Genomic DNA, 27262 nt, shown 5'->3' with positions numbered 1-27262 from the left:
CTGGCATTCGGGGCAGGGGAGATACTGGAGTGGGGGCTCTGGGTTTCGGCGATGAGGAAGGTCCGGTGGGGGGAGGGGGGAGCGTAGAGGATTCCGGAGCCTAGTGCTCGGAGACCGGAAGCTGTGGTTTCTGGAGCCGAACAGTCGGAAGAACAAGAGGTTTTCTAATCGGGGACTGAGGAGGGTCTTGGAAATGACGATTATTTCAGGGTTTGGAGCTGGGTGGGCTTAGGGACTCTGCTAAGCCCAGCGTCTCGGCTGGGCGTCGGGAGCCGTGTATTTTAGAGCTGGGAGAGTTTTTGAGAATAGAGGATCTTGGAGTTTGCTGCTGGGTGGGGTATGGGGAATTCTCTTGTTTGGTACTCGGATGGGTTGGTGAAATGGAGGTGCTGGTGTCTGGCCAGGAGGGAGCTGATGGACTGGGTGCTCTGGTATTTGGCTAGTGAGCACTTAGGGAATGTGGGAGACTACCATGTGTTTGGACTGTGGAGGACCCACCTCTTTCTGAGGATGGCCTGGGGGACTCAGGGCTGGAAGGCCAACGTTGAGGCAGGGCCAACTTGGGCATTTGGTGCTGGGAGATCTGGGGACCTTCTGGTTGACTTCCAGAGGAGGTAGGTATGGGGATCCCGGGTCACTGGAGGCAGGCAGGAGAGGGAAGAATGCTTCGCTGGGCAGGGAACCTAGAGGTATTGAGCTGGTAGGTTCTGAGGACCGGTAATTTCAGCGGCTACTGCTGAATGGTTTTGGTTTAACACTATGGATTGTTTGAAGAACAGGAGGTAGCTGGGGGTGGGGTGTGGCAGAGAACAAATTGGTGGAGCTTGAAGTTGATGGAGTATCTGTGGGACAGAGGATCCTTGTGTCCAGTACAGGAGTGTATATGTGGTCTAGCATATAATGGGAGGGAAGAGACTCTAGAATGGAAAGATAAAGAAAACCTGTTGACTTGGCTAGGGGCCTCTGGATGGAGTGAGGGGAGTGTTTCTGAGGCTGAGTGTCTTGTCCATGACAAAGCTCCTTGGTCCCCAGAAACAGTTATTTGCGTGCCCGGGGATTGGGGGTCTCTGGTGTAATAAGGAATCATTGCATGAGCCAGAAGTTATGACTCAGAATGAGAAAGGACAGGGTAGATGTAAGATTATCTGAAGAGAGAAGACCCTGGAATGGAAGGGAAGAATTCTGGAGTTAGAAAAGCATGGTTTTCTAGCAGGACTGGGGAGCCGGGATTGGAGAAGTTAAAGAGTAAATAGAAAGGACTCTGGCATCCAGCGTTTGTGGTTTCTCTGAAAAGAAGGTGCTATGGGGGTGAGAGAAGAAACAAGAAATTGGGTTGGCATTGGGTGTTTACTGACTTGGTTCATGAGAGGTGGGACGTCCTGGAGTAAAGATTTGCAGTGGGGGCAGCCTAGGGATTGTCCAGGACCCATGTGCCCCTGCAGGGAAGAATACTTCCCCTTGCAGAGACCTATGTAGGAAGGAGAAGTGGCCAGTGTGCTTGTCCAAGGCAGGAGAGACCCTGGCAGGAATGCCTAGGAGGAAGGGCCAGTGATCAGAGGTGCCTCAGAAGAGGGCATGTTAGACTTAGACGGACTTTGTTTTAAAGATGGCTCTATGACTTGTGAGCCCTAGTTTCTTTGTGTGTATGACAGGGGTAATTACAGTGCCCCCAGGATTGTTATGAATGAGGTCACATGTGTAGGGGTTTTAGCACTGGGCCTGCCTATTATTGGGAGGCAGATGTTTTAAAGAGCGGAGGACCCCACAATCATGGCTTATTAGGGTGAAGCTTCCTCCTTGAGCACAGGAGAAATTCTTAAGAAGAGATGTGAATATTTGTGGGAAGAAGAGCACTGTGCTTGGAGCCCCAGAAGAAAACCAAATGGTTTGATAAGCCTGCCCTGTGTTCCAATTAAGGAGATATTCTATTTCTTCCTTTTTCTACTAACCCCTACAGCAAAATCCTCTGAGCCCGCTTCAGGCCCCACTGCAACCCTTCCTTCAAGCTCTGGTAAACAGGGCTGTAGCAAAAACCACGTGATCTGTTACTTTCCTCCCTTTGGGCTGCACCTGGTTTGTCCCCAGATGTATTTGTCCTCTGCGAAAGGATCCAATCAGTTAGCAGGTGGAGAAGAGTCTCCTTCCCTCTGCTCCTGTGGGTTCTGGCCCTAGAGGCACCTAGCAAAGCTTGCTCCTGGGTGGAAAGCCAGCTTGCTGCTCATCCTAGGTTTCTAAACTTCTCTCTGGGTTTGGCTATAAGGGTCTTGAGTTTCCTACTCTGGTTTTGGTCTTACCTCGGAGCTTTCACATGTTATTCTAACCCCAGGAATGTTTTCTCTATTCTCGTCACTGAGCTCTCACCTATGTATTCTCTGAGCTGAGGCTTATCTTACTTTCTGGGTCCCTGTCTTAATTTCTTTATAGACCTGAACACAATTAGAATATGCTTTTTGTCTCTTAAGTATTTGTTGAACGTACATCCATTTCACTAAACTGAAGGCTTCAGCGAGACAAACTTATTCTTAGCCGTACCCCAGGGTCTGGTGTATAGTATGCACTCTATGGATAGTTAATATTATTCTTATAAGTTTCTATTCTTCGTCTTATTCCATAATATACCTTCTCAAAACCCTTCCCATCTAGCTCCAAATATTTCAGGACTTACCCCTAATGAGTCTAAAAGGCCACTGTTATGACTCCTGTTTTCTTAACAGTTCCTTTCCCCCCTTCCACCCCAGTTCCCCTTCAACTGGTATGGTTACCCTTTTATCTTTGCAGCTATCGTGGGGTGGAAGGGATTCGTAGAGAGGGTGGACTGTGCAGATGGTAGTGAATTGGGTCCAGCAGAGGACTCATATGTGCCCTGAGCAGTTTTTAAGGTTGTGCTCTACAGCCAACTCCCTACACATTATACCATGTCAGAGTACAGCCAGACTGGTGGTTTTTAAACTGTGCTACGTGGAATCCAAGGTGTCTGTAGAGTTGCCCCAGCCTTGGAGTGAGGACTTAGGGAGTAAGGTCAAGCTGGATACCTTCTCTGACCTTCCCATCTCCTTACTTTAACCAGAGCAGTTCTACTTCATTTGGTTTAGTTTGTTGGGATTCTGTACAGCCCAGTCACAGATGCATCACCAACCATTTGAGGGACTAGAGGGCATGTCCTCAGGCAGCTGGGGCCGCTGACTGCCCAATATGTTTCTATCTGAAGGCATTGCCACACCTCTTAGCCTTTGGCAGGCTATCCCCAGTGGGGATAACATTGTGTAGCACCAAAAAAGCCACCTCTGGTCCCAAGAAGCACCTTCTAACTGGCCACTTTTTGTTTTAAGATGTCATGGACAATATTACCAGGCAAAACCAATTCTATGAGAGCCAGGTCATCAAGCAAGAGAACGAGTCTGGCTACGAGAGGAGACCGCTTGAAATGGAACAGCAGCAGGCCTATCGCCCAGGTGGGAAAGTGCACATGTATACTTCTTTTGAGGGAAATAAGATCTGTACGTGGCTCATCCCCTCTGCTGAAAGCCTGTCTTTCCAGAGAGATTTTGCATCTTCCTCTTGGGCAGTCCATTTGGGCTCTGTCCCTCTGGCAAGGTTCTTCTGAAGGAGAGAACTTAATCCTGCTCCCAGGTGTTAAGAGAGGGGAGTGGTATCTGTTTTCAAATGTTAGTATCAATACTGGGGAGAGTTTAGACTCGGGCCAGTATTTAAGTCTTATTTAAAATCTTAGAGGGATCCCTGGGTGGCGCAGCGGTTTGGCGCCTGCCTTTGGCCCAGGGCGCGATCCTGGAGACCCGGGATCGAATCCCACATCGGGCTCCCTGCATGGAGCCTGCTTCTCCCTCTGCCTATGTCTCTGCCTCTCTCTCTCTCTCTGTGTGACTATCATGAATAAATAAATAAAATCTTTAAAAAATAAAATAAAATAAATAAATAAAATCTTAGAATGTAGCATTCAGCAAGGACCTTCTAAATCTAGTCCAGTTGTTCCCATGTTATGAAGAATATTGTTCCAGGAGATATCATTAGGGACTTCCCAGGAAAGGGTTCCTTGGCCAAAATATATCTGGAAAATGCAGCACGTGCTGTCCCATCCCTGGGAGAGTCACTGTAAAGGCTCTGAGAAGTCCTGGACTGAAAAAAAAAAAAAACTCTGTGTCACATTGTTTAAACTCATGGTTTCCCAGATGTGTAAATGTGTCTTTTCAACAAAGTTCCCTGCAGTGTCAGTTTTGGAACCACAGATGTACCTTAGCTCTTGCCTCTCATTTTACAGACTGGGGAGGTGGCTTGTCTGATGGCAGAGCTGGGGTTAAAACCCGGGAAACTGGAGTCCAGGCCACTGCTCTTGGTTAATGAGGAGCATTCCCAACCATTTGTGTCCTACTGTTTGAAAAGCAAGCTCCCACTGTTGAGTAATGATGGAGCCAGGACTGCCTCCCAGCTTGTGCTCCTTTCACTGTGTTGTGGCCCCAGTGCCTTTTCTTAGTGAATCTAGTTGAATGTATCTAATTTCATTCTTGGTTCATCCACAAAGTGAAATGCCCAGACATTTCTTGTGGGTGGCTCAGGATTGATTGATTGATTGATTGATTGATTTTAAGATTTAATTTATTTGTTCATGAGAGACAGGCAGAGAATAGGCAGAGGGAGAGGCAGGCTCCTTGTGGGGAGCCCGATATGGAACTCGATCCTGGGACTCCTGGATTGCGCCCTGAGCTGAAGGCAGATGCTCAACCTCTGAGCTACCCAGACGTCCCTGGCTTAGGATTTTAATTTTTTTTTTTTTTTTTTATTCAGAGGCGGAGAGAGAGAGAGAGGCAGGCAGAGAGGCAGAGACACACGCAGAGGGAGGAGCAGGCTCCATGCAGGGAGCCCAATGTGGGACTTGATCCCAGGTGTCCAGGATCACACCCCAGGCTGCAGGTGGTGCTAAACCGCTGTGCCAGCGGGGCTGCCCATGGATTTTAATTTTAATGTAGGTTAAACTGTAGATTCGTGTCAGGCTCTGTGACACTCGTGGGATCTTTGGCCCAAGGAGAGAGTCAGCCTGAGACTGGGCCTTTCCCTTGTTTTACAGCATGTTATCCTATCCTTTCTATTTGTGGTGTGACTTAATAAGGCCGTCACACCTATAGGCTGGCTTAAGTGTAGACCCCTTCCCTTTCCCAGGGGTGATTCTGGGCTTTGTGGTAGAATGATTGAAGCCAGTGGAGTTAGCTATAGGACCACAGTGTCCTGTTGAATTGACCTTCCCCCTCCCTTTCCCTTGCCAGACTGAAGAAGCTTTGTAAGAACTGAGGTGGAAAAGATCTCTGGGAGGAGAAATTAAAGAATGTCAGATCATGGGATCTCAGCTTAAAGGAATCTTAGAAATTTTCTAGGGCTATCTCCCACTTGGTATGGGCCAAGGTAGCTGCTAGCTTTCATGGGGCCTTTGGCAAAGTAACCAGAGGCAGCCATTCCACCTTTGGGTGGGCCTGTAAGAGAGCTTGCCTTTATTTAGTGCTGAAGCCCCTCTCCCTCCCCATGAGGCCTGAGAATCATCTGGCTGACATGGGTCACCCCATCAGCAGTCAGTGCCAATGTGCCTGGCTAGCCATCTCCGGCCTCCCTGTGCCCTGGCTCTGTTCTGCAATGCAGCCTCCTTGGCTTCCTTGGCAGGCTTCTATTGAACCCAGCAAGCTGCTTATGCCCAGTCCATCATCACTGTAGTCAGGATCCTGTGAGCATCTCCTAAGGTCGGGGGACCAGAAAAATGATAGCTAAGGAGTTTCCTATCTTGATCACCTGGATTTGTCCTGACTGTAGAAGTGAAGACTGAGATGAAGCAAGAAGCACCCACCAGCTTCCTCCCGCCCGAAGCTTCTCAACTCAAGCCAGACAGACAGCAATTCCAGAGTCGCAAGAGGCCTTACGAAGAAAACCGGGGACGGGGGTACTTCGAGCACCGAGAGGATAGGAGGTGGGTGTGTGAGGTGATGGAACCCCTTTTCCAGTGGGTTTCTGTGCCTGTAGCCTGGTCCCCATGGGGACCTTTGTACTCAGCCAAGGGAGCAGAGCTCTTCCTGCCCTTACACATTTGCTTAGTCCTCCAGGCACTCATTGCCAGATTTAGCTTGGCTAAACTTTTGCTCCTTCCTTCAGCTCTTCCCTCCTTGTTACCTGCAGGGTGAAGTCCAAACACTGCCTTTCATGTGTGAGATGCCAGCCTCCCTTTTCAGTCCTTTCCCTCACTGCCTGGTCTTCCTGCACGGTGTCCTACTATTCTTCATGGCTGCTTAATATTCCCTGATGGAAAAGATTTATTTCCTGACTCTTTTCCCAAACACACCCTTCTGTCCATCTCTCATTCATTCATTGATTGTCACACTCATGCTCTTTTCACAAGGTACCTGCCTTTGGGCTGAACACAGATACGTGATTTGGACGGTGGGTTTTACCTTCTTTTGATCCCAATCTAGGGCCTGAGACAGGCGCATATGTAAGTAAGTCACCACCTAGAGGGGCCAGTAGGCAGGGTGCGTTTCAGTGTCGGATCAGAGTGGGGAGTGGCCTATCTGCCCTGGTCATTTTCCTTTCCTGACAAGCTCTCCCTGTGCCCCTGCCCTTGCCCCCCCCTTCCGTTTCTGCACGAAGATTTTTCTGATCACGGAAATTTAAGAATGACCATTCCTTCTCTAGTTATGTGGACTAGTTGTCTGACAGGTTTTATTTCCTACTTGGTGGAGTCTATTCTCTCACCAGCTTGTGACTCAGACAGGGCCTGGGTCTGCTGGCTGCGACTAAAGGTAGGATGCGGAACTACCTCCGAGGAGTTTCTCCCAGTGCCTTCTGCAGAGCAGAGGCCTAGGCTACTAGTCTGTGGAGAGAGAGAAGGAATACTTGATCTGATTTGTGACTGGCAGGGATAGCTTTCTAGGATGGACTTAGTGTGTGCTGCACTCCTTCTTTGTACAGGTCTTTGTGCTAGCCAAGGGCCAGAAAGGCATTCCACCAGAGGGAAGCCTCCCGGGTGGGCTTTGGTATTTGATCCGGGCACATGGTGGACAAGGATCTGATGTTCCAGGCAGGACCCTGGGCATTAGGCCCCATTCCTTCCACATCTCTCCTTTATTCCTATAAGGTGGAAACCAGCAGTATTTTAACATTAGTCCCTTTTTGGTGTTTTTATTTTTGTTTTTTAAGATTTTATTTATTCATGAGAGACACAGAGGGAGAGAGAGGCAGAGACACAGGCAGAGGGAGAAGCAGGCTCCATGCAGGGAGCCTGGCGTGGGACTCAATCCTGGGTCTCCAGGATCAGGCCGTGGGCCGAAGGCTGCAACAAACCGCTGAGCCACCTGGGCTGCCCCCTTTTTGGTGTTTTGATGGGAGATGAGTCTCATTCATAATTTAGGACACTTGACAGAAAGACTGAAAAAATGGGTCATTTCAAACACTTGTGGATGTGGAGTCCTGGGAAGATGTGGACAGATGGTGATCACTGGGGTTGATCTGAGCCTTTGCACACTTCCCTTCCTGGCTCAGTCCCCTCTGGGCTACTGTATCCTCTCATCAGCAACAGAACCCAGTATATTTTTATTTTTTTTATAAGTTTATTTATTTATTTATGATAGTCACACACAGAGAGAGAGAGGCAGAGACACAGGCAGAGGGAGAAGCAGGCTCCATGCACTGGGAGCCCGACATGGGATTCGATCCCGGGTCTCCAGGATCGCGCCCTGGGCCAAAGGCAGGCGCCAAACCGCTGCGCCACCCAGGGATCCCCAGAACCCAGTATAGAGGCAGCTCTCGACACTCCCAGAGTATGGGTCAGAATCTTGGAGTATGCGAGAAGAGTCATCTTTGAACAAGCTGGCCAGTTAATTGTGCCGGCCCTTTCAAGCAGAGTATGCCCTCTCTAGTCCCCATCCCCACCCTAGGAGTTAACAGTCATTGCTCTCATGGCAAGGGTGTGAGGTGGCCGAGTTCTTTTGCTAACCTCTGTGGGAAGAAACTGAAATCCAGGAAGCAGTCTGGAGGATACTTGTAAATTCTAACAGAACCTCCATTTCCCTTCCTCTCTGCTTATCCAATCCTTCTTATGGGACTTAATCCTTTTTCTGACAGGGGCCGTTCTCCTCAGCCTCCTGCTGAAGAGGATGAAGATGACTTTGATGACACCCTTGTTGCCATCGACACATGTGAGTCCTTGGGATGCCTGTCTAATTCTACTTTGCAGTCAGTATTGGGAGACTGGTATGAGAGAAACGAGGCTCAGGAGTGAGGTATTGGTTCAGAGGCCAAAGGTCTCCTCCCACTTTTAGCTGGTATCCTGGGCAGATCATTCTGCTTCTCTCACCTTCTCTTTAGGGAGGCATAATCCTGCCCTGATGACCTCAGAGGACTTTCAGTGACACTCCTCAGAATGGGTATGAGAGCATTTGGAAAACCCCGAACACCCAAGGGGTTGTCATCTAATCAAGAAGGGAACCTGAGTGCAGCTGAGGAAACTTAACTCTTTGACTACCAGTCCACCAGTTTCCATCTGCTGCTCACTTTCCTGGTGAAACCAATGCCACCTTGTCCTCTGAGGCATTAGCCTGGCCCTCCCTGTTCTCCGTCCTCCAGTTTCTTTCCACTGGATAAGTGGCTTCCCGTTGACTGTGCATCAGGTGTAGTGGGTGTTAATAGGCCCTGCCTCTCATCAGACAGGATCTCAGCGGTAGAACTTGGGAATCTGACTTTAAAAAGAAGCCCAATCAGGTATGAGAAGACTGTACTTTCAACAGAGCAGAAACTCACCAGTAATTCATATATTTCTTTACTTAGCTCGTGTTTATAGAGCAGTGGCTGTGTACTTTGGAAGAGAGACGGACTTCTCTTACATAGTCCCCTCTATCACAGGATCTCAAAGCCCGTATACCCAGAGTAAAACCAAACTTTTTTAAAAGTATAGGATGGCAGTAGTCAGTGAAGTGGTGGCCGATCAAATGCCAAATGTACAGACCACAACTCGCAGCCTTTTAAAAAAAAAAGGCAGCCTGCTGGATGGGATGGTCAGGAAGGACTTTCTTGGAGGTCTGACTGGCTCCTTAAAGAATGGGAAGAATCAGAGCTCCAGCAGGAGAGTCTGAGGGCTGCAAAGGAGGTGGGAGCCTGCAGTATACTTGGACAGTGGTGCCAGAGTGGCAAGTGTAGATCCAGGTCAGATGTTTGTGCCGCTGTTGGCAGCAGGAGTCTGGCTCCCAAACTGATAGCATTAGCATGGAGAAATGGTTAAAGTGTATGGCTGTGGGATCAGCCTTTTTTTTTTTTTTTTTAATGCTAAATCCCTTGAACATGTTGAGGTACTCTTACTATCAAATGTACATTCCTTCCTGCAAAGTGCATTTGTGCACAACTTCTAGGGGTTCACCTAATGGCCATCTTTGGCCTCACCAGATGGAGAGCCCAGTTCCTATGTCTAATGGCAGCTTTGATCCTGTGCAGGCCAGTTTGCAGTAGTCTGGAGCCTTGCTACTAAATGGGAGAATGGCTGGCTGGTGTTGGTTTGTCATGAACCATACTATGTCTGCTTGTGTACTCTGGTTAACACTTTCGGAGGACTTAACCTTTGCCTGTGCCTGTGCCTGTCCCTTTCTTGGATCTTTAAAATATCAGCCAACTCCTGGCTTTTTCCTCCACAGATAACTGCGATCTCCACTTCAAAGTGGCACGAGACCGGAGTAGTGGCTATCCTCTCACAATTGAGGGCTTTGCCTACCTGTGGTCAGGAGCCCGTGCCAGCTACGGAGTCAGAAGGGGCCGTGTGTGTTTCGAGATGAAGGTGAGTGGGAGGAACAGACAGGTTAGGTACAGAAAGCATGTTCATCCTTTAGAATGAGCCTGTCATTAGGTACTTCGGTCAGAGCCATTTTTTTTTTTTTTTTTTAAGATTTTACTTATTTATTCATAGAGACACAGAGAGAGAGAGAAAGAGAGAGAGAGAGGCAGAGACACAGGCAAAGGGAGAAGCAGGCTTCATGCAGGGAGCCCGACGTGAGACTTGATCCTGGGTCTCCAGGATCACACCTCAGGCTGCAGGCGTCGCTAAACCACTGCGCCATGGGGGCTGCCCGGTCAGAGCCATTATTATAAAAAGAGATTTAATAGAGCATAGACTGCATGTCAAAGCAAAAAAAAGCATGGTGGGCTCTAGAGAGTTATGCCATTGCTAAGTGTCCCATTGGGAAGACAAGCCAATCATACATTACCTCATTGAGCTGATTTTTCCTTGGTGGGATTTTTTTTTTCCCTCAGTAAGATTTGATCCAGGTATTATACAGCCAACCTTACTAGGGATGACTGGTTGTAGAACTGGTAAAAAGAGTTGTTTGGAAGAAAAAATGAGCTAGAAAGAATGTAAGTGGGCCCTTAGAGAGAGGCCAGAGTTAAAGAGAGGCCAGAAGGAGACCTGGGCAAAGAACAGTCCTGCTACCAGGCAATCCTCTACCATCGTCTCCCATGGTGTGTGACAGGTTATATTTAGGAAAACAATATGTTCTTATGTTCAATGAAATTGAGACAGCACAGAAGACTGTAGGGTAAAAAACAAACAAACAGAAGTTAGACTCAAACCCTCCCAGTCCCTACTCTACTCTACAGAGAAAACACGTGTTGACAGTTTCTTGCACGTCCTTTATTTATCCAAACTTGTTTAGAATCACTAATATTTACAGAACCATTGACATGCACTAGATAATGGTGCTGGGCCCTTTACATGGACATCTGCATTAATCCCCAAGGTACCATCATGAAACGGGCACTGTCCTTCCCCCTTTTTTAAGAGGGGCGAGTTGACACTGATACCATTTTTTATTGACTAAGTCTGTCAGTTGTGAGTTGCACATTGTTTTGTTTGCCGCTCAGAAACACTGTCAGTAAAACTGCCAGAGTGCTGTCTTACCACATCAATTATAAGATCTGCCCTGATTTGGACATGTCAAAATGTGGAAAACGTGCATCCAAAAGGTAGCAAAGTAGAGTAACTTTACAGAAGCTACCAATTAATACACATAGGTGTAGGTGTTAGGCAGTCTAACCTGTAAGGTATGTCAGAGGTGAGGTTTATTCTTTCTGCTTCTTGTACTTAGTACTGTGTCTTGGACAACATGTTCCATACCGATCCCTTAGCCCTGGTTCATTCTCTGGCTGCTTCACCTATTCTGTGGCATGGATGTGCTGTAATGTGGCGGTGCCTTACTGATGGTTTGAGGGGGGTGGTTTTTCATATAAATAGTATCACTTTGAATATTTGTGTGTGGGGGGGTGTGGTCATACATACACCTATGGGTGCATCTGTAGAGTAAACTGGAAGTTGAATTGCTGGGTTATAGAGCATATGCATTTGCAGTTTAGATAGAGGTTGCTAAATTGCCCTCCAAGAACATGGTGCCAATTTATCCTTCTACACTAAATATGAGAGTCCCCGCTTCCCACACAGCATGTTAAAATTTTAAAAAATTACTGTACTTTGAAATGCCTATCTCTGTGGCCCTATACTTCCCGAGCCCTTCAGTGGCTCTGCTTTCAGGGCAGCAGGCCCTTCTGAGCAGCTTCAACACCTTTTCCCCAGCAACAGAAGCCACTGCTGATTTTTAATGCCTGCATGCTTCTCTCTTGTATTGCCTTATAACCTGCAAGTCTCTGAGCATCAGTTCTGAGCCCTCTAATTCTTTGTCCCCAGATCAATGAGGAAATCTCCGTGAAGCACCTTCCTTCCACAGAGCCCGACCCACATGTTGTCCGCATCGGCTGGTCCCTGGACTCTTGCAGCACACAGCTGGGTAAGGGGAGGTCAGCCTAGCAGGCCAGAGAGTGGATTCTCAAGCTCCCTAAGCTCCTCTTCCCAGCGTGGGACTCAGAACACAGCTAGCCTGGGGTGGAACACCTGCCTGTCTTCAGGCATATAAGATTCAACTGAAAGGACTACAGTCAACTTTACTATGAAAAATGTATTCATCTTTTAGGAGAGGGTCCAAAGTTCTCTTCAGAAGGCTGATCCTTTTCTTTCTTAAAGATTTTATTTATTTATTTATTCATGAGAGGCAGAGACATAGGCAGAGGGAGAAGCAGGCTTCCCGTGAGGAACCCGGTGTGGGACTCAGTCCCAGGACTCTGGGATCACACCCTGAGCCAAAGGCAGGCTCAACCACTGAGCCACCCAGGCGTCCCTGATCCCTTTCTTTAGAAAAATCAGTTGTCTTCTGTCCTCAAACCATGCTGAAAAGAAGTTCCTCAAGCCCTGTTTGATTCTGACTGGGGTTTTCTGTCCAAAGCCAAACCCAGAGTAAAAGGGGAAGCAGGGGGCTGGTTGGCAGAGGCAGAGGCTGACCATTGAGAGGTTTTGAATGTTTAACAGGCCTCCAGGCCTCAAGTGACATCCTGGCCCCGGGTGGCTGATTTCAATGACTATTGCTGAGACCTTTTGCTTTGGTCATAAAAACATTCTGATTATGAAAGTAGTACGTGCTCTTTGTAAGAATTCAGGCCACATGGAAGGGGGGGTGGGGAATGAAAATCCTCCCAAAACTGTGAGATAACAACCAATGTTAACATTTTTATCTACAGTCTTCTGGCCAGTTCTTTTGTTCTTTGTATATCTCAAACTGGGTCACACTATGTGTACTATCTCATAGCCTGGTTTCTTTTTCCTACTTAATAGATACCAGGCATATTTTTGTAAATAAGTAGAGCTGCTTGACCACTACACAATTTTCCATTTTATACTTGTGTCACTTACTTGTTAAGTGTTTTGTGGATCGTGTAAGTTGGTTACAATTTTTTTCTGTTAAACTCTTGAGCCATCCTTGTGTGATGATCTGACCATTCACTTAAGACTGACCCTTAAAAGTAGAAATGTTAGGTCAGAAGGAGTGTATAGTTTCATTTGGATAGATATTCACACTTTTTACTTCAGATGCCTATGTCCTCTTGATTTCTCTCTTGGTTTTTGGGTGTAAGCGGTGGGTAGTTGATACAGGTAAAGATTCAAAACCCAGAACGGTCAGATGTCCAGGGCCAGCAGCTGGTATGTTGAAGCACTGGGCTTGGAATTCATACCTGTTGGTTCCTGCTTTTCTGGCAGGATGCGCCTTGGGTTCCTGGCCAATGATTTCCATATAACCCAGGTGTCAGGCAGAGCCCTCAGGATCTCACTCCTCCTCCCATTGGCAGTCTTAACCGGCCTTTGCCTGTTTGTTCCATCAGGTGAAGAGCCTTTCTCCTATGGCTACGGAGGCACTGGGAAGAAGTCCACCAACAGCCGGTTTGAGAACTATGGAGACAAGTTTGCAGAGAACGATGTGATTGGCTGCTTTGCGGTGAGTTCCGGCAGCCTATGGGAGGGTGCAGAACCAAATGTTGGTCCTATCAGCCAAACCCGTAGGCTTCTTTCTTAGAATACCTCTGTCCATCGTCTGCCTCGTGTCCAGCGTCTCTTGCTACAGCTTTTTGTCTCTCTTTACCAAACTGGAATGCTGGCTGGCTTTTTGGGCAAGGTGCTGCCATTCTCCTTTCTCTGATCTTCTGTGCGAAGCTGTCAGATGGCACCTTGGAGAGGTTTGGGGACATCAGGTGTGTGTAGCCTTTCCTCCGATCCTAGGTACCAAAGGGACATTTTCTGAACAAACTGAGGATTTCTTTTCTTTCTTTGCTATGGAATACCCTACCTGCTCTCAAGGGCAGTGCTGTTGGCTCTCGCCCCACTGTGGCATCCTCTCATTCCCAGACCTCTCCCTTCCTTCATATCACACTGGTGGAGCCAGACTTCCTACAGTGCACTGTTTTCTAGAAGGATGGTGGTGTGAGTAGATGCAAAACAGAACAAGATAGAGAGTGGCTCCCCTGCAGTCCAACTTCAGTCCCTGAGAACAGTGACTGACCCTTGACTTTTTTTTTTTTTTTTGACCCTTGACTTTGCTGTACACTATGGCTGCCAGCTATGGGGCCAGACTCACTAGACCTAGTTCTGCTTGTCCATTCAGCCCTGGGCAGCCTCCCTCCCAAATACTCCCCAAGTATTTCAGCATGCTTTCAACGAGAGTCGACCCCTACCTCAGAATTGTGTGTAGGGTCAGTAAGCCAATTCTTTAGAAATACTTCTAACAATGCCTGGAGCATATGAAGTGTTCAGTAAATATTACTTAACATTTTTATCATTAGGTGTTCTAGACATTGTAGAGCGTGTCACAAGACCTCAGGTGGGGTGGCTACCTGGTGCTTCCTCTTGATCTTGTTCTTCTCCCTCCCTCTTACTTGTATCCATGTACTGTTTTGTTTTTCCTCATTCTCACTTTAAAATGATTTCAAACTCAAAAGCCCTAAGAAATCTCAGTCCTGCCCAGATTATAACATTTGCCAATTTGCCTTTACCATTTCTTAAACATATATGCATATGTGTCTGATTTGTATCTGGTCTACTTGAGAGTAGGTTGCCTATATCATGTCTTTAGTTTTTAATCTCCAGTCTGCATTTCCTAAGAATAAAGCTGCTGTCTTAACCACAATAGTTATCAAATTTAACATTGATGTAATGCTATTATCTACTCCACAGGCCGCATTAAATTTTGTCAGTTGTCCCAACAGTATCCTTAGAGCAGTTTTGTTCCTCATCCAGGATCCAGTCCAGGATCACGGATTGCATTCTCAAAGCTTTTTTTTTAGTTTGAAATAGTTTATCAGTTTTCTTTTGTTTTTCATGACCTCATTATCATTTTAATAAAAAACATGTTTTCTTCACCAAAAATTCACCACATTTATGCTCTATAAACTGCTCTAAACCTTGCATTTTTTCCCCATTTAACAGTCAATCTTGGCTGTCTTTCCTTCTCCACACAGATAGTATAGATCTAGATCAGTTAAAAACATTTTTGAATAGTTAATGAATTCATATGGCTTCCAAAGATATCAAGAGAGATATATCAAAAGATACGCAGTGCAAAGTCTTCTTCAGACCTTCCCCTTCTGCCCATTGTTCACATACCCCCTCCCCTCACAGGAACCCACCAATCTTAGGATTTCTGTATCCAAATACAAGAAAGATGATTGTCATTTTTCTTTTGTGCAAAAGATAGCATAGCATACCTGTTATTCTACATTGTTTTTGCTTAATTATCTTAGAGATTTTTTTTTTGTCACTACCTAGAAGACTTTTTGTTCTTTCACATAGTCTGCAGTCATTGTGTGGACCTACCGTATTCACACAATCAGTTCTCCATTAGTTGGCATTTGATTAGTTTCTCTCTTTTTTTATTAGGTGGCGCCTAATATTCTGGCACAGGCACCAGTTTACCCTGCATTAATTTAGCCAATCTCCTGTCGCGATGGCTGGGGAAGCTGTTTGCTGGGGTAGTCAATGCTGCAGTGACAGGTTTTCCTTTTCCCACTTATCAGAGTATCTTGAGGATCTTTCTGTGTTTCCACACTTGGATCTCCTCTTCTCCTCTGTCCCATAGTCTCTCCCACTTCCCCATTGGGGCACAGTTGGCAGTGCTGTGTTAAGTGATTTGTATATACATCTTTGCATTCTTGTGGGAATCCACCTGAAGTGTTTATTTCTGAAAGTGTAATTTCTGGGTCAGAGGTGGGTTTTTAAATTTTGATCACTGCCACCAAGACCGTGCTCCAAAGAGGCTGTGTCAGTTTAACATGTCACCAGCATGTTAGGGCAGCATCCCCCATACTGTCTCCCATCTGAGCATGAGGCTCTGAGTCTGTGCCAGTTTAGAACTATAGGCCTTGACTCTTGCTGCAGCTAGATCATTCAGCCAGGGACCCCTCTACTTCTGTTTTTAAGATTCTATGCCCAGTTTCCTTTTTTCAAAGGGTGCCATAACTTTTTAAAAGGCTTGGGGTGAGGGGTTGGAGGAGGTGTGAAAACCAGCGGCCTGAGGGAAGCCAAGGGGAGCCCATTTGTGTTAGATCTTGAGTTCTCAACAGTCACAAAACACAGGACAAAATGGCTGCCAGGCAGTGAGAATAAGATAACCCATTTCAGCAGACCGTAAGGAGTATTGTACTTGGAGCCTTAGGGACAACACAAGGAGGTGTGAGAGATGAGGCTGCAAAACTGATGGGCTCTGAATAACACTGGGCATGATGACTTTGAGGTTTGAGGCCCTGGACCAGCACCATGTATTCTAGCAGGAGTGACAGGACCACACTTGCCTCTTGGACAGGTGGCCCCAGCGGTGGTAGATTGTCAGTTGAGGGAGCTGGTTTCTGTACAATATGGTAAATTTCCTTAGTGAAGCTGGTGGCCTTAAGGAAGGCTGACCCCCTCCCCCGGATGTTCATCTCCATGGTGGAGCAGTGGGGACCTGGGCCACTCTTGCTCAGGTAGGAAGATATGGCAAGGATCCTGCTGCAGGGATTGGGCAGGATTCACTCTGGCAGATGTTTGTGTGTCTACTCTGCATGGCCTTGACCTCTGTGAGCACTTAGAGATGAACAGGTAAGCACTATATAGAGCTGTGTCCTGTGAGCACTGAGGACAGTGGTGAGGAAGCTACTTAGGGAAAGGGATTCTCACCCCTTCTTAAAGGACAAGTCCCAAGGTGGTCTCCCCATCAAGGAGGGAAGGAATATCACATCTTGGACTTTTATATCAGGAACCTGACCTTGTACTTGGCTTTAGTCTGGCATCTGATGACAAGTTTTGAGTCTCTCTTAAATGTAAACCTTTACCCTGCACCCAGAGTGATCATTTTGAAACCACTTTGACGGGCCATTCCCCTGTTCAAAAAAGGTCAGGGGCTCTGCTCTGCCATCAGCATGGAGTCCACACTCCTGAGGTGATTGAGAGCCCCTCACAACGCTGAGGGCAGCCCATGATGCCTGGCATCATTGCTCCTATTGACCCACTTAATCCTCAGAACAACCCTTTGCAGCAGAAAATCTTGTCACCGCCCCCCCACCCCTTGTTTGATAGGGAAGCTGCAGATGAAACACCAGGGTCACACAGTGTGTAAATAGGAGAGCTAAAGCAGCCTGCCTTCCCAAATGGTCTGAACCACTAAGTTCTAAGCTCCAGCTGCTCCACAAGGACTCCGTAGTTGTTGAATGAACAGATATGCCTGACTTTCCCGCTGCACCTGAAGTTACTTCTCCCTCATCTTTTATGCTTTAGCCAGGCTGACCCTTTGTTCTCTCACCATCAGATTTATAAACAAGCCACACTTCTCTGTAGGACACTCTCCTCCCACCGAAGACTTGGCTCGTTTCCATGTATTGTTCAGGACTTGGCTTACAGGTTTCCTCCGAGAATTTTGCTCCCAGATAGGTGCTCTTACCGAATCAGGATGGTGTTCTTGTCTGATTCCCCACTAGGCCCCGAGCTCTGTCAGGCCCAGGTCACCATAGACGTGTACATAAGGAAGAGCAGGAGCTGTGCAACATGTGTTGAACAAACATGAGTGCATTTGTAGAGCTGGGCTTGACTCAGAAGGCCCTGTTGTGGCTTGCTTTCCAACTGTTCTCTTCGCAGACTGCCCTGACTGGGCTTGAGGAGAGACAGAATCGTCTTTTCCTTCACGATTATCTCAAGCTCGGCACAAGACTTGGCACTTCCTAATAGGACACATGTCACATCCCCTGGGTTTGGGAGCAAGGAGGGCTTTGGCTGCACTTTCTCAGCAGTTCCCTGGTGGTGCTTCATGTATCTGTGCTGGGGGAGGGAGGCCCTTAGTTGTGGGCAGGAGGCTGTGTTTCCATTCCCTGTGTCTGCTCCCACCCAGCTTTGGCTCCTAATGCCTAAAGCAGAGCGTTGCCAGTTATCTTCCTTTGGCTTTTTCTCCTAGGACTTTGAATGTGGAAATGATGTGGAACTTTCCTTCACCAAGAATGGGAAGTGGATGGGCATTGCCTTCCGAATCCAGAAGGAAGCCTTGGGGGGTCAGGCCCTCTACCCTCATGTCCTAGTGAAGAATTGTGCTGTGGAGTTCAACTTCGGGCAGCGGGCAGAGCCCTACTGTTCCGTTCTCCCAGGCTTCACCTTTATCCAGCACCTTCCCCTGAGTGAGCGGATCCGGGGCACCGTTGGACCAAAGAGCAAGGCAGAATGTGAGGTGAGTGGGACTGGAAGACCGAATTGGAGGCCACCACTCAAGAGCCACGTCCGCTGCCAAGGCAGAGGGGAGACACGCAGCCAGGTGATGAAAGGGGCACAGCCTCTCTTGAAGGAGTAACCGTGGGGCCTCTCCTTCCAGGCTTCCCAGAACTAGGAGAGAGAGGTGAGGGTGGTAGGTGTGGCTTGGGCTGAAGAGGGGAGGGGCTGAGCTAAGAGACCTAAATCTTGGAAGGGTTCCCAAAGGAAGTTGTCATGTGGCTTCTTCCACACTGCATTTTCAGGGAGTCCAAGACTGTCCAAGAACAAAAAATGACAGTTGATCTTGGGGGTGATTTGGCTGCAGAAGCTGTACTGGCGAGCTTTGCTCTCAAAATAATGTTTTTTCAGATACATAAGTGATTTTATGTTTATTCAAAAAAAAAAAACTAAACATGAAGATTAGTATCCAATAATTCCACTGTCTGCAAATAAGTTCATCGATAGAATTTTCAAGTTTATGCTGTCCTTTTTGCTGTGCTGGGTGCCTGTTTTATACACACACACGCTTATAATTGAGATTGTAAAGTATAAGCATTTTGATATCCGCCCTTTTCACTCAATATTATTTTGTCAGCTTTATCCTATTACATGAACCCCTTTTTAAAATCTCATTTTTAATGGCCTTACAAATGAATCATTCCCCTCTTGGTGGGCATTTAAGTTGTATCTAGTGTTTGGCAAATTCTAAATGTACTAAATAAATAAATACCATGCTTGTACTGCTGTGTATAGTTTGTCCCCTTCTCAGACTCCAGGAAGGTTGTACCACTACTCACGGCCACTACATGTGCCATTCACAGTGCATGACCCTCTCTGGGCTTTTCCCTGTCAGCCACTTAATCCCGCCTGAACAAAAACGTAAATATTCATGATAATAATACATGATTTTGTGCTCTCCCCATGTGAGGCCCTCTGTTAAGCATCTGACTCCTCATGTCTTTGAATCTCAACAGCAGCACTGTGAGGTAGACACTATTATTGCTTCTGTTTTCTGGAGGCAGCCATGAGGATTAGAGTTACCCTTGAGGTCACCAGTGAGTGAAGATTGTGCCAGGCTGCCATACCACCTGCTGCTACTGCTGCAGTGTCACTCTGTCCCATTCTTGTAGATTCTGATGATGGTGGGCCTGCCCGCTGCTGGTAAGACCACATGGGCCATCAAACATGCAGCTTCCAACCCCTCCAAGAAGTACAACATTCTGGGTACCAATGCCATCATGGATAAAATGCGGGTAAGCATGGTTCCTGGTTTCTTTGTAACCACTTCCCACCCCTCAAATGCTGCTTGGCAGCCAGGACCACCCACCATTTCACCACCCTCTGCCTGCAGGTGATGGGCCTACGCCGGCAGCGGAACTATGCTGGCCGCTGGGACGTCCTGATCCAGCAGGCCACCCAGTGCCTCAACCGCCTCATCCAGATCGCCGCACGCAAAAAACGCAACTACATTCTAGATCAGGTATTTACTGGTGACCATCATGTCCCAGGAAAGGGAAGGGGTCTGTTGAGTGCCTCAGAATTCTCTGGTCCTTTTATTTTTTTTTCTCCAGAATGTCTGGGACTGCAGTGCTGATCAGGGAGTCAGCCATACATGATGACACAGTCCCAGACTCTTAGCATAGTTGTCTGAGCCCAGTCTGTGGGTAAGGTCTGAGGTCATGATCCAGATGTAGCTCAGGCTCTCAGCAGCCCAAAGAACATCATCAGGTAAGAGCTATTTAGTAAAATGGAAGGGACATGGTTTTCTGAGCCGGACAAACCTCGGCTTAAATCCAAGCTGTGCTACTTCCCAGCTAAGTGACTGTGGGCAGCTGGTTTCATCCTTCAAATCTCAGTCTCCTGGTTGGGAGAGATCATAATGGTGCCCACGTAACACACGTTTTGGCAGATAGTAGCTGGAGATTGTTGTTAATTGCTCTACAAAATAGGTATGTCCTAGCTGCTGTTAGCCTGGTTTTTGTTTGTTTTTAAATATTTTACTTATTCATGAGAGACGCAGAGAGGAAGAGGCAGAGACACGGGCAGAGGGCGAAGCAGGCTCCGTGCAGGGAGCCCAACATGGGACTCTATCCCAGATCTCCAGGATCACACCCTGGGCTGAAGGTGCTAAACCGCTGAGCCACCCAGGCTGCCCTGTTAACCTGTTTTTATGACTGTTGGATACATACCTAAGTATGTATTTTCTACCAGTTATGAGGAAGGTTCTTAGCATCAGGCAATCTGAGAACCTTTGAAATTAAACCATAATTTTGTATGCAAGCAGAGATATGTCCTTTAAAAAAAAATAAACTGGACATGGGCAGCCCCGGTGGCACAGCGGTTTAGCACCGCCTGCAGCCCAGGGCGTGATCCTGGAGACCCTGGATCGAGTCCCACGTTGGGCTCTCTGCATGGAGCCTGCTTCTCCCCCTGCCTGTGTCTCTGCCTCTCTCTCTCTCTCTCTGCATCTCTGAATAAATGAATAAAATCTTAAAAAAAAAAAAAAAAAAAACCTGGACAGTTTTGAGTTAGGATAGGAAGATTGTTCATGGCTTTCAGCATTCTCAAAAGAATGAGTGACCCAAACATGGTTAAGGATCCCTTTCTCAGAGTAATGAATTCCTTAGGTTGGGCGCCTTGAGACGTCCTTCTTGATACTGTCCTAAAGGCTGTCTCAAGTAGTAGATCCTTTATTTTGGGATCTCTGAACAAGCCTCTGCTCCCCTTAACCTTGTGCACGGGCTTTCTTAAAAATCTGTGAGTGCAAATACGAGTAGCACCCCCTACCCCCACCCCACCCCAGCCCTTACTGGAGTGCCTTCCATGCATGTAGCCCTGGATACTTGATTACCATGAATTCAAAGAGTTCCTGATGAGGGTGGAGCTGGTGGGGGTAGGCTTGTCAGAAGGGTGGTTGGAAACTCCAGGGAACCAAGTTGGCTTTGTGTAGGAGTAAGCATCTTCTACAAAAACAATTGAGCAGGAACTCCAGGTTGGGCTTGTGGACACACGGAGATTTGGGGAGAGTGGTGCCGAGAAAGCACAGAATTTCTGTGCCCATTCCCTATATCTTGCCCTATGTATCTTCCACCTAGCTGTTCTCGAGTTACATTCTTTTCATAATAAACCAGTAAGTTGATGTGTATAGCGGAAGAAATGAAGTCTCATAGCCAGCATTTGAAAAGAGCACATAATAAGAACTAGGGTTTTTTAAGTAATTTTTTATTTTTATTTTTTATTTATTTATTTTTTTAAGATTTTATTTATTTATTCATGAGAGACACACGCAGAGAGAGAAGCAGAGACATAGGCAGAGGGAGAAGCAGGCTCCATGCAGGGAGCCTGATGTGGGACTCGGTCCTGGGACTCTGGGATCGCACCCTGAGCTGAAGGCAAACGCTCAACCACTGAGCCACCCAGGGTTCCCCTAAATAATTTTTTTAAAGATCTATTTATTATAGAGAGGGCACACAAGTTGGGGGAGGGGTAGAGGGAGAGGAGTAGGGAGAGAGAAGCCAACTGAGCCAACAGCAGCCAACTATGCCTGCTGAGTGTGGGGCTTGATCTCACGACCTTGACATCATGACCTGAGCTGCCATCAAGAGTCAGACACTAAAAAAAAAAAAAAGAGTCAGACACTTAACCAACTAAGCCACACAGGTGCCCCAATGAGAAATTAGTTTTTAAAGATAAAAAGAAGCTATTAGCTGGTGATAGTTTTTTATGGTAGACAAATTAAAAGATCCTGAGAAGTTAAGTGTTGAGTGGAAATATGTGGTTTGCTGATGAAACCGCATACTACAAAACCTTAAAAGTTGGCCAAGGCTATGCCACACCTTTGGCTCTCTTACATGATGGTGGACATGTGAGATTCACCCTAGATGTTGCTTTTCTAAAAGATGGACCTGAAAGGTGTATTTTCATCCAGTGAGCAATGCTGCAATCATAAGATTGAGCCCTGAAGACTCCCATTTGTAGAGAACACAAGACATGAGACACCTGGTTTGGTCAGTGGTTGCGTCTGCCTTTGGCTCAGGGCCTGATCCTGGATCCAGGGATTGAGTCCCATATCAGACTCCCTGAGAAGAGCGTGTTTCTTCCTCTGCCTGTGTCTGTGTCCCTCATGAATAAATAAATAAAATTTAAAAAAAAAAAGGACATGATCCTATAATACTAAACTTTGATAAAAATAAGTCATTGCAAAAAAATAAAAACTTTAAAAATTTTTTTAAAAATAAAAAAAAAAATAAGTCATTGAGCTAATGAAAAAAAAAAACACAGTTGAAAACAGTTGAGCACAGGATAGTCTAAGGGACACCCAAGGTTACTATCCCAGCTCAGCCCCATTCATGATGCGTATAGCCAGCCTTTTCCCCCTTTAAAAGACTTTGTCTTTTATTTTTCTTTCTTTTTTCTTTTCTTTCTTTTTTTTTTTTTTTAATTTCAGTCTTCTACACCCAAGGCTCAAATCTATAACCCCAAGATCAAGAGTTACATGCTCTACCAACTGACCCAAAGATTATGTTTTTTAAACAAGCCTCATTTTGCCACATACTTAGGGTATTTTGAAAGTATAGTCCACCTTGACCCCAGTGTGATTCCAGGTCCTGAAAAATAGAGAACTGCACCCTCAGGATTCCTTGTTTGGATACCCAAGAATCCTTGCCCTTTTTTTTTTTTTTTCCTCTGTTTCCTAATTAAATCATTTGTGAAACCCATTTCAAATATGTGGCCCAGTGGAGAAGGATTATAATCCTAGGGGAAAATGGTCTTTAATGTCTGTATTCAACATTTCAAGGTGGGCTTTCCCTGGAAGTCAAGCCCCCAGCATCTCAGCCAGGCACAGAACAGCTGAGGTCTGAAAAGACTCACTGTTGGCCTTCTTGGTTTGTGCTAGCTTGTTCAGGGACAGGGTCCAGGGCTGTACCAGGTGCACCTGTACTCTTCAGGGCTGCTGGCCTCCTGGTGGAGGGACCTGCAGGTCAAGTCAAGTGACCCAAGCCAACAGAGAGGCAAAATAACCTAAACTCTGAAGGAGGAACAGGAGAGTTCTCTGATTAACCACAGATTGGAGGATTGAATAGGGGCCTGAAGCTATAGATTATTCAGGCCTCAGAAGAGGTCTGAAGCCAGTGATTTGACCTATTGTGGGCTTAAGCCCCAGAAGTGGGTTCCAGAAAACCGTGGAGGTAGGATGTAAGATTCAGAGCAGAACCCTGGCCAGGTGCTGGCACTTCCCACTCCACCAACTTCAACAGTGAGGGATAAGTCGATGTATAGCTGAATCCTGAGCTAGATAGAACTCCCAGAGCAGAGACAGTACCGCCGGCAAAATCCCTACAGTCCTAGGGTCTTAGCTTAGGGTTATCTTTTCCCTTTCCCCTCTGATTTTTCCTAAGTGGTCAGACCTCCTCACATTTGGCTCTCCCGAGGTTGGCCTCAGAAATGCTCATCCTTAGAGGGAAGGAGAAAGAGGCTATGTGAGCCAGAATTCTGCCTTTGGCCAGAATCCCAGCCCCTATCCCAGGCTGTGTCTCATTGAGCACAAGCTCTCAGGTGTGTTGGAGCCTGGACCTATATATCATGATGATTTCAGTACTCTTGATATGGGGGTGTTAGAGCTGTGGGACATCTGAGGAGGGCAAGAAAAAAATAGCTGGATTTGGGGGGGGAAGCTGAGCCCTCATCAGAGAAAGGAACCTATTTGAAGTAATGTAGTCAGTTTACTGGTAGAACAGGTTTTAGCTGACCTCCCAGAAAAATCACAGCCAAGAATGGTGGGGTCTATGGTGGAAAATTAGGAAAGCTGTCTGGAAATGGGGTGCCTGGCAAGGATATGGACGATGATAAAAGGAGTTGAGACTTTGTCCTGAGGGCAGTGGGGAACCAGGATCATGTTTTCATCAGAGAGGGACATGGCTAAAGGCGAACAGAGAAGTAGGAGGCCACATTGCCTCAAGTGCTCTTTAGGGCCCTTTCTTACCCATGGAAAGCCTCTGGAATGAGTTCCTGCCTGGCCTGCCCCTGGCCTACCATAGAGCTTTGAGATGGTGCAGAGCAGGGGCAGGAACTCTCCTGAAGGCTTTGAGAAGGCCTCTGCAGGGCCATGTATGAGGGCCCCAAACCATTCCCAGAGTTGAGGGCTGCAGGCAATGAGTTCTCTTAGGGCTCTCACAGCACAGAGCCAGGCCAGGCAGTAGTAATCAGAAGCAGAACTGGATGTGACAGCATTGCCAACCCTGTCTCAGTCGTCAGAACCTGTGGTATTAGTCCTAGTCCTGCTTTGCATCCCCGTTGATGATGATGACCAAGAACAGATAGGAGTTAAAAGCCTAACCATTGGGAACCTCCCCATGTCCTGTCAGCAGCTGTCAGCAGCCGCTTTCCCAAGTCCCATGCCATGCCTTCCCGTGAGACAGAAACCTAGAGCTAAGAGGAGAGGTCCAGAGTAAACCGCCTCTTGATGGCAGTTGTTGTAGAGAGGGAGGTGTTTCTCTTCTCCACCTTCCCCATCCCCAGAGCCTCAGCCTGTTGCATTGTTGACAATTCCAGACAGTTCTCTTCCTGCATTTGTGGTTCCTTCCACTGGGTTTACCTCTAAGCCCAGAGTTCTTTTGTCACTGACTTTGTCACTGGCTTTAAATGTGCTTCTCTGGGGTCCAGCCAGGTTCCTGTCATGGCCAGCCTGACCCTACTAAGCTCTGGACAGGAGACAGTGGGACTCTCATAGCCGGAGTTATTTCTGCTACTGTATTTCTCCCTCATTCCCCCAGACCATCATACACCAGAACTGCCCACAGAACTTCTTGGAGAAACTCAACTCCTGTCCTTTGGCCCACTTCGCTGGGGATTGAGGATAGCTAGGGAGCCAGGGAACACAGCCCCAGACCTTCTTAGAGTCAGCATCTCTAAGCAGGGTGGGACCGGGAGAAGCAGGAGCTGGGCAGAGGGATCCCACACAGCTGGAAGAGCTGACCTAGCTGTTGTGCTGGTCTCCTAGCAACAGCCACCAGCAGCCCCCAGTGACCATAGCATTGCTGGGCCAACCTAAGGGCTCTGACCTCACTGTGTTTGCTGTAGCAACAGCCACCAGCAGCTAACTCCCTTTCCTCCAGGAAGCCAAACATTTGGATTTCTGCTGGCCTGGTTCAGACTCTCTTCTTCCCTTCCCCAAGACCAGGAATAAGGGGAGGGAAAGACACTCTTAAAAACACTCGCCAAGTGTGTTCTCAGTACCTCCGTTCCAGAGTGTCTGAGGACCCATCCCTCAGAGTCTAGCCACTTCCCAGGACAGGGGCTGACTATTATTAGGAGTCCAGTATGCTCCACCCCCACTCCTCCCACTCCCATGAAGCTTCAAGGACTAGCCTTCTTGACCACATTGCTTCTATTTTCTGCCCCCTCATCAGCACATTTACAGGGCAGGTCTGCCCTTGGAAAATCTCCAGGAGGTGTTTATCCCTGTCTTTGGGGTTTGAGGCAGTCAAAATAGGATCATTTCTTATGGGCAAGAACCGTGGAATGGGTTGTCCACAGAATGGTCTGGAGCCACAGTCACTCTGGCTTTTGTGCCAGGAGAAAACCTCATTATTTAGCTGGAGGAGGCCAAATTCTATCTTGTTATGATCAGATGCCACCTTGTTTTGCTTTTAGGAATGAGTCCAGGAAGAGCAGTGGGAAGAGGGACTTTTCCTCTGTAACCTGATGTGCCTCTTAACCACTTGTGGCCCACGGCCTCTCCAAGGGCCAGTCTTCAGGGCCCAGATCCCAGCATGGGTGTGTGCTTGCAGCATAGACTATCCTCCTCCCTTTCCTTGAAGGGTGGAACATTTTCCCTGGGGCACGGGGAAGAACATCCCTGCCTGTTGTGTGTCAGGATCAAGGGTCTGATTGGTTTAGAGAACAGCTGCACCCACAGCCCAGATCTCCCAGCAGATGTGCACTGGGGTCCTTGGCCTCTGGCCGACCTACAGCCCAGTATCCTCTTCCTTGTGCCTTGGGAGAGGATCTCTTGTGTCTTGTCTTTTCTTCGAATTTAACTTTCCTTGGTCCTTTCCATTGGGAAGCCTTTCCTGGGACAGTGTCAGTCCTATTGGCCATATTTTCAGATCCACCCTATGTGTGTTGACTTGGAACTTTCCCTGCCCCCTCCTTGCCACATGCCAGACACTCACATCTGCAAATCCTCATCAGAGCCAAGAGGAAGATCTGATCCCTCTCTTTCAGATGAAGAAATTTGAGACACAGGCTAATTAGGTGACTTGTCTAGTCTCACAAATAGTAGGAGGCACAGCTGGGATTTCAAACCCCAGCTTCTTCCCCAAAGCCTGTGTTCTTTCTACCCTGTCTCACTGTACCTGCCTTTTAGAGTATGAGCAGGGAGAGGGAGAGAGAGAATCCCAAGCCCACTTCATGCTGAGCACAGAGCCTGACTCAGGACTCAGACCCACGACTCTGAGATCACGGCCTGAGCCAAAACCAAGAGTCAGATGCTTAACCAACTGAGCCACCCAGGGGCCCCTGTCCCTGCCTTTCCTTTTTTTTTTCTTTCTTCTTAAGATTTTGTTTATTTATTCATGAGAGACAGAGAGAGAGAGGCAGAGATACAGGCAGAGGGAGAAGCAGGCTCCATGCAGGGAACCCGATGCGAGACTTGATCCCAGACTCGAGGATCATGCCCTGAGCTGAAGGCAGATTCTCAACTGCTGAGCCACCCAGGCGTCGTCCCTCTGTCCCTGTCTTTCTGATGGGAAGTCACTATTAATTTGATCTTCCCCTGGTCTGGATCACTTCACGTTTACTTTACAGTGAGACTAACCATGGCATACCTCCCTCCCCAGTAACAGCCATAACAACAGTGGCTCCCATTTGTTGAATGTTGGCTGTGAGCCAGGCCCTGGGCTAACCAAGGGCTTTTACTCAACATGAATTCCTGAAGTCTTAATAGTGAACATATGACATTCATACTATTTTCCCCTTTCAGGGCTTGAGACTCATTAAATGCAAAGTCTGTTGATTTTACAGACAAGTAGGTTGAGTGGAACTTGTTCACCCAGGGCCATGGGGGTGTGACCTGACCACACTCTAACTTAGGTTAGAGTTGGGATATGCCAAGCCACCCACCCACACACACACTGCCTGCCTCTATCAAGA

General features: G+C 47.3%; 1 protein-coding gene across 6 annotated transcripts in view; it reads left to right on the top strand.

The window, feature by feature from the left end:
- HNRNPUL1 (heterogeneous nuclear ribonucleoprotein U like 1) overlaps positions 1–27262 on the top strand; it is a 37021-nt gene that overhangs the window by 2159 nt on the left and 7600 nt on the right. For 5 of the 6 annotated variants that reach the window (XM_025424904.3, XM_025424906.3, XM_025424905.3 and 2 more), the window contains exons 2-10: positions 3330–3452; positions 5812–5965; positions 8113–8186; positions 9672–9811; positions 11711–11810; positions 13234–13346; positions 17823–18089; positions 19240–19362; positions 19461–19589. In XM_025424904.3, coding sequence (XP_025280689.1) covers positions 3335–3452; positions 5812–5965; positions 8113–8186; positions 9672–9811; positions 11711–11810; positions 13234–13346; positions 17823–18089; positions 19240–19362; positions 19461–19589 — 1218 coding nt within the window. In that variant the 5' untranslated portion in view covers positions 3330–3334. Of the gene's footprint in view, positions 1–130; positions 160–3329; positions 3453–5811; positions 5966–8112; positions 8187–9671; positions 9812–11710; positions 11811–13233; positions 13347–17822; positions 18090–19239; positions 19363–19460; positions 19590–27262 lie in introns of those variants that run through there. The other variant, XM_025424907.3, reaches the window with a different exon arrangement.

Source organism: Canis lupus, chromosome 1 (assembly GCF_003254725.2).
Source record: "Canis lupus dingo isolate Sandy chromosome 1, ASM325472v2, whole genome shotgun sequence".
Lineage (NCBI taxonomy): Eukaryota > Metazoa > Chordata > Mammalia > Carnivora > Canidae > Canis > Canis lupus.
Note: the sequence above shows the minus strand (reverse complement) of the source record. Positions and strands in the feature narration are given on the sequence as shown.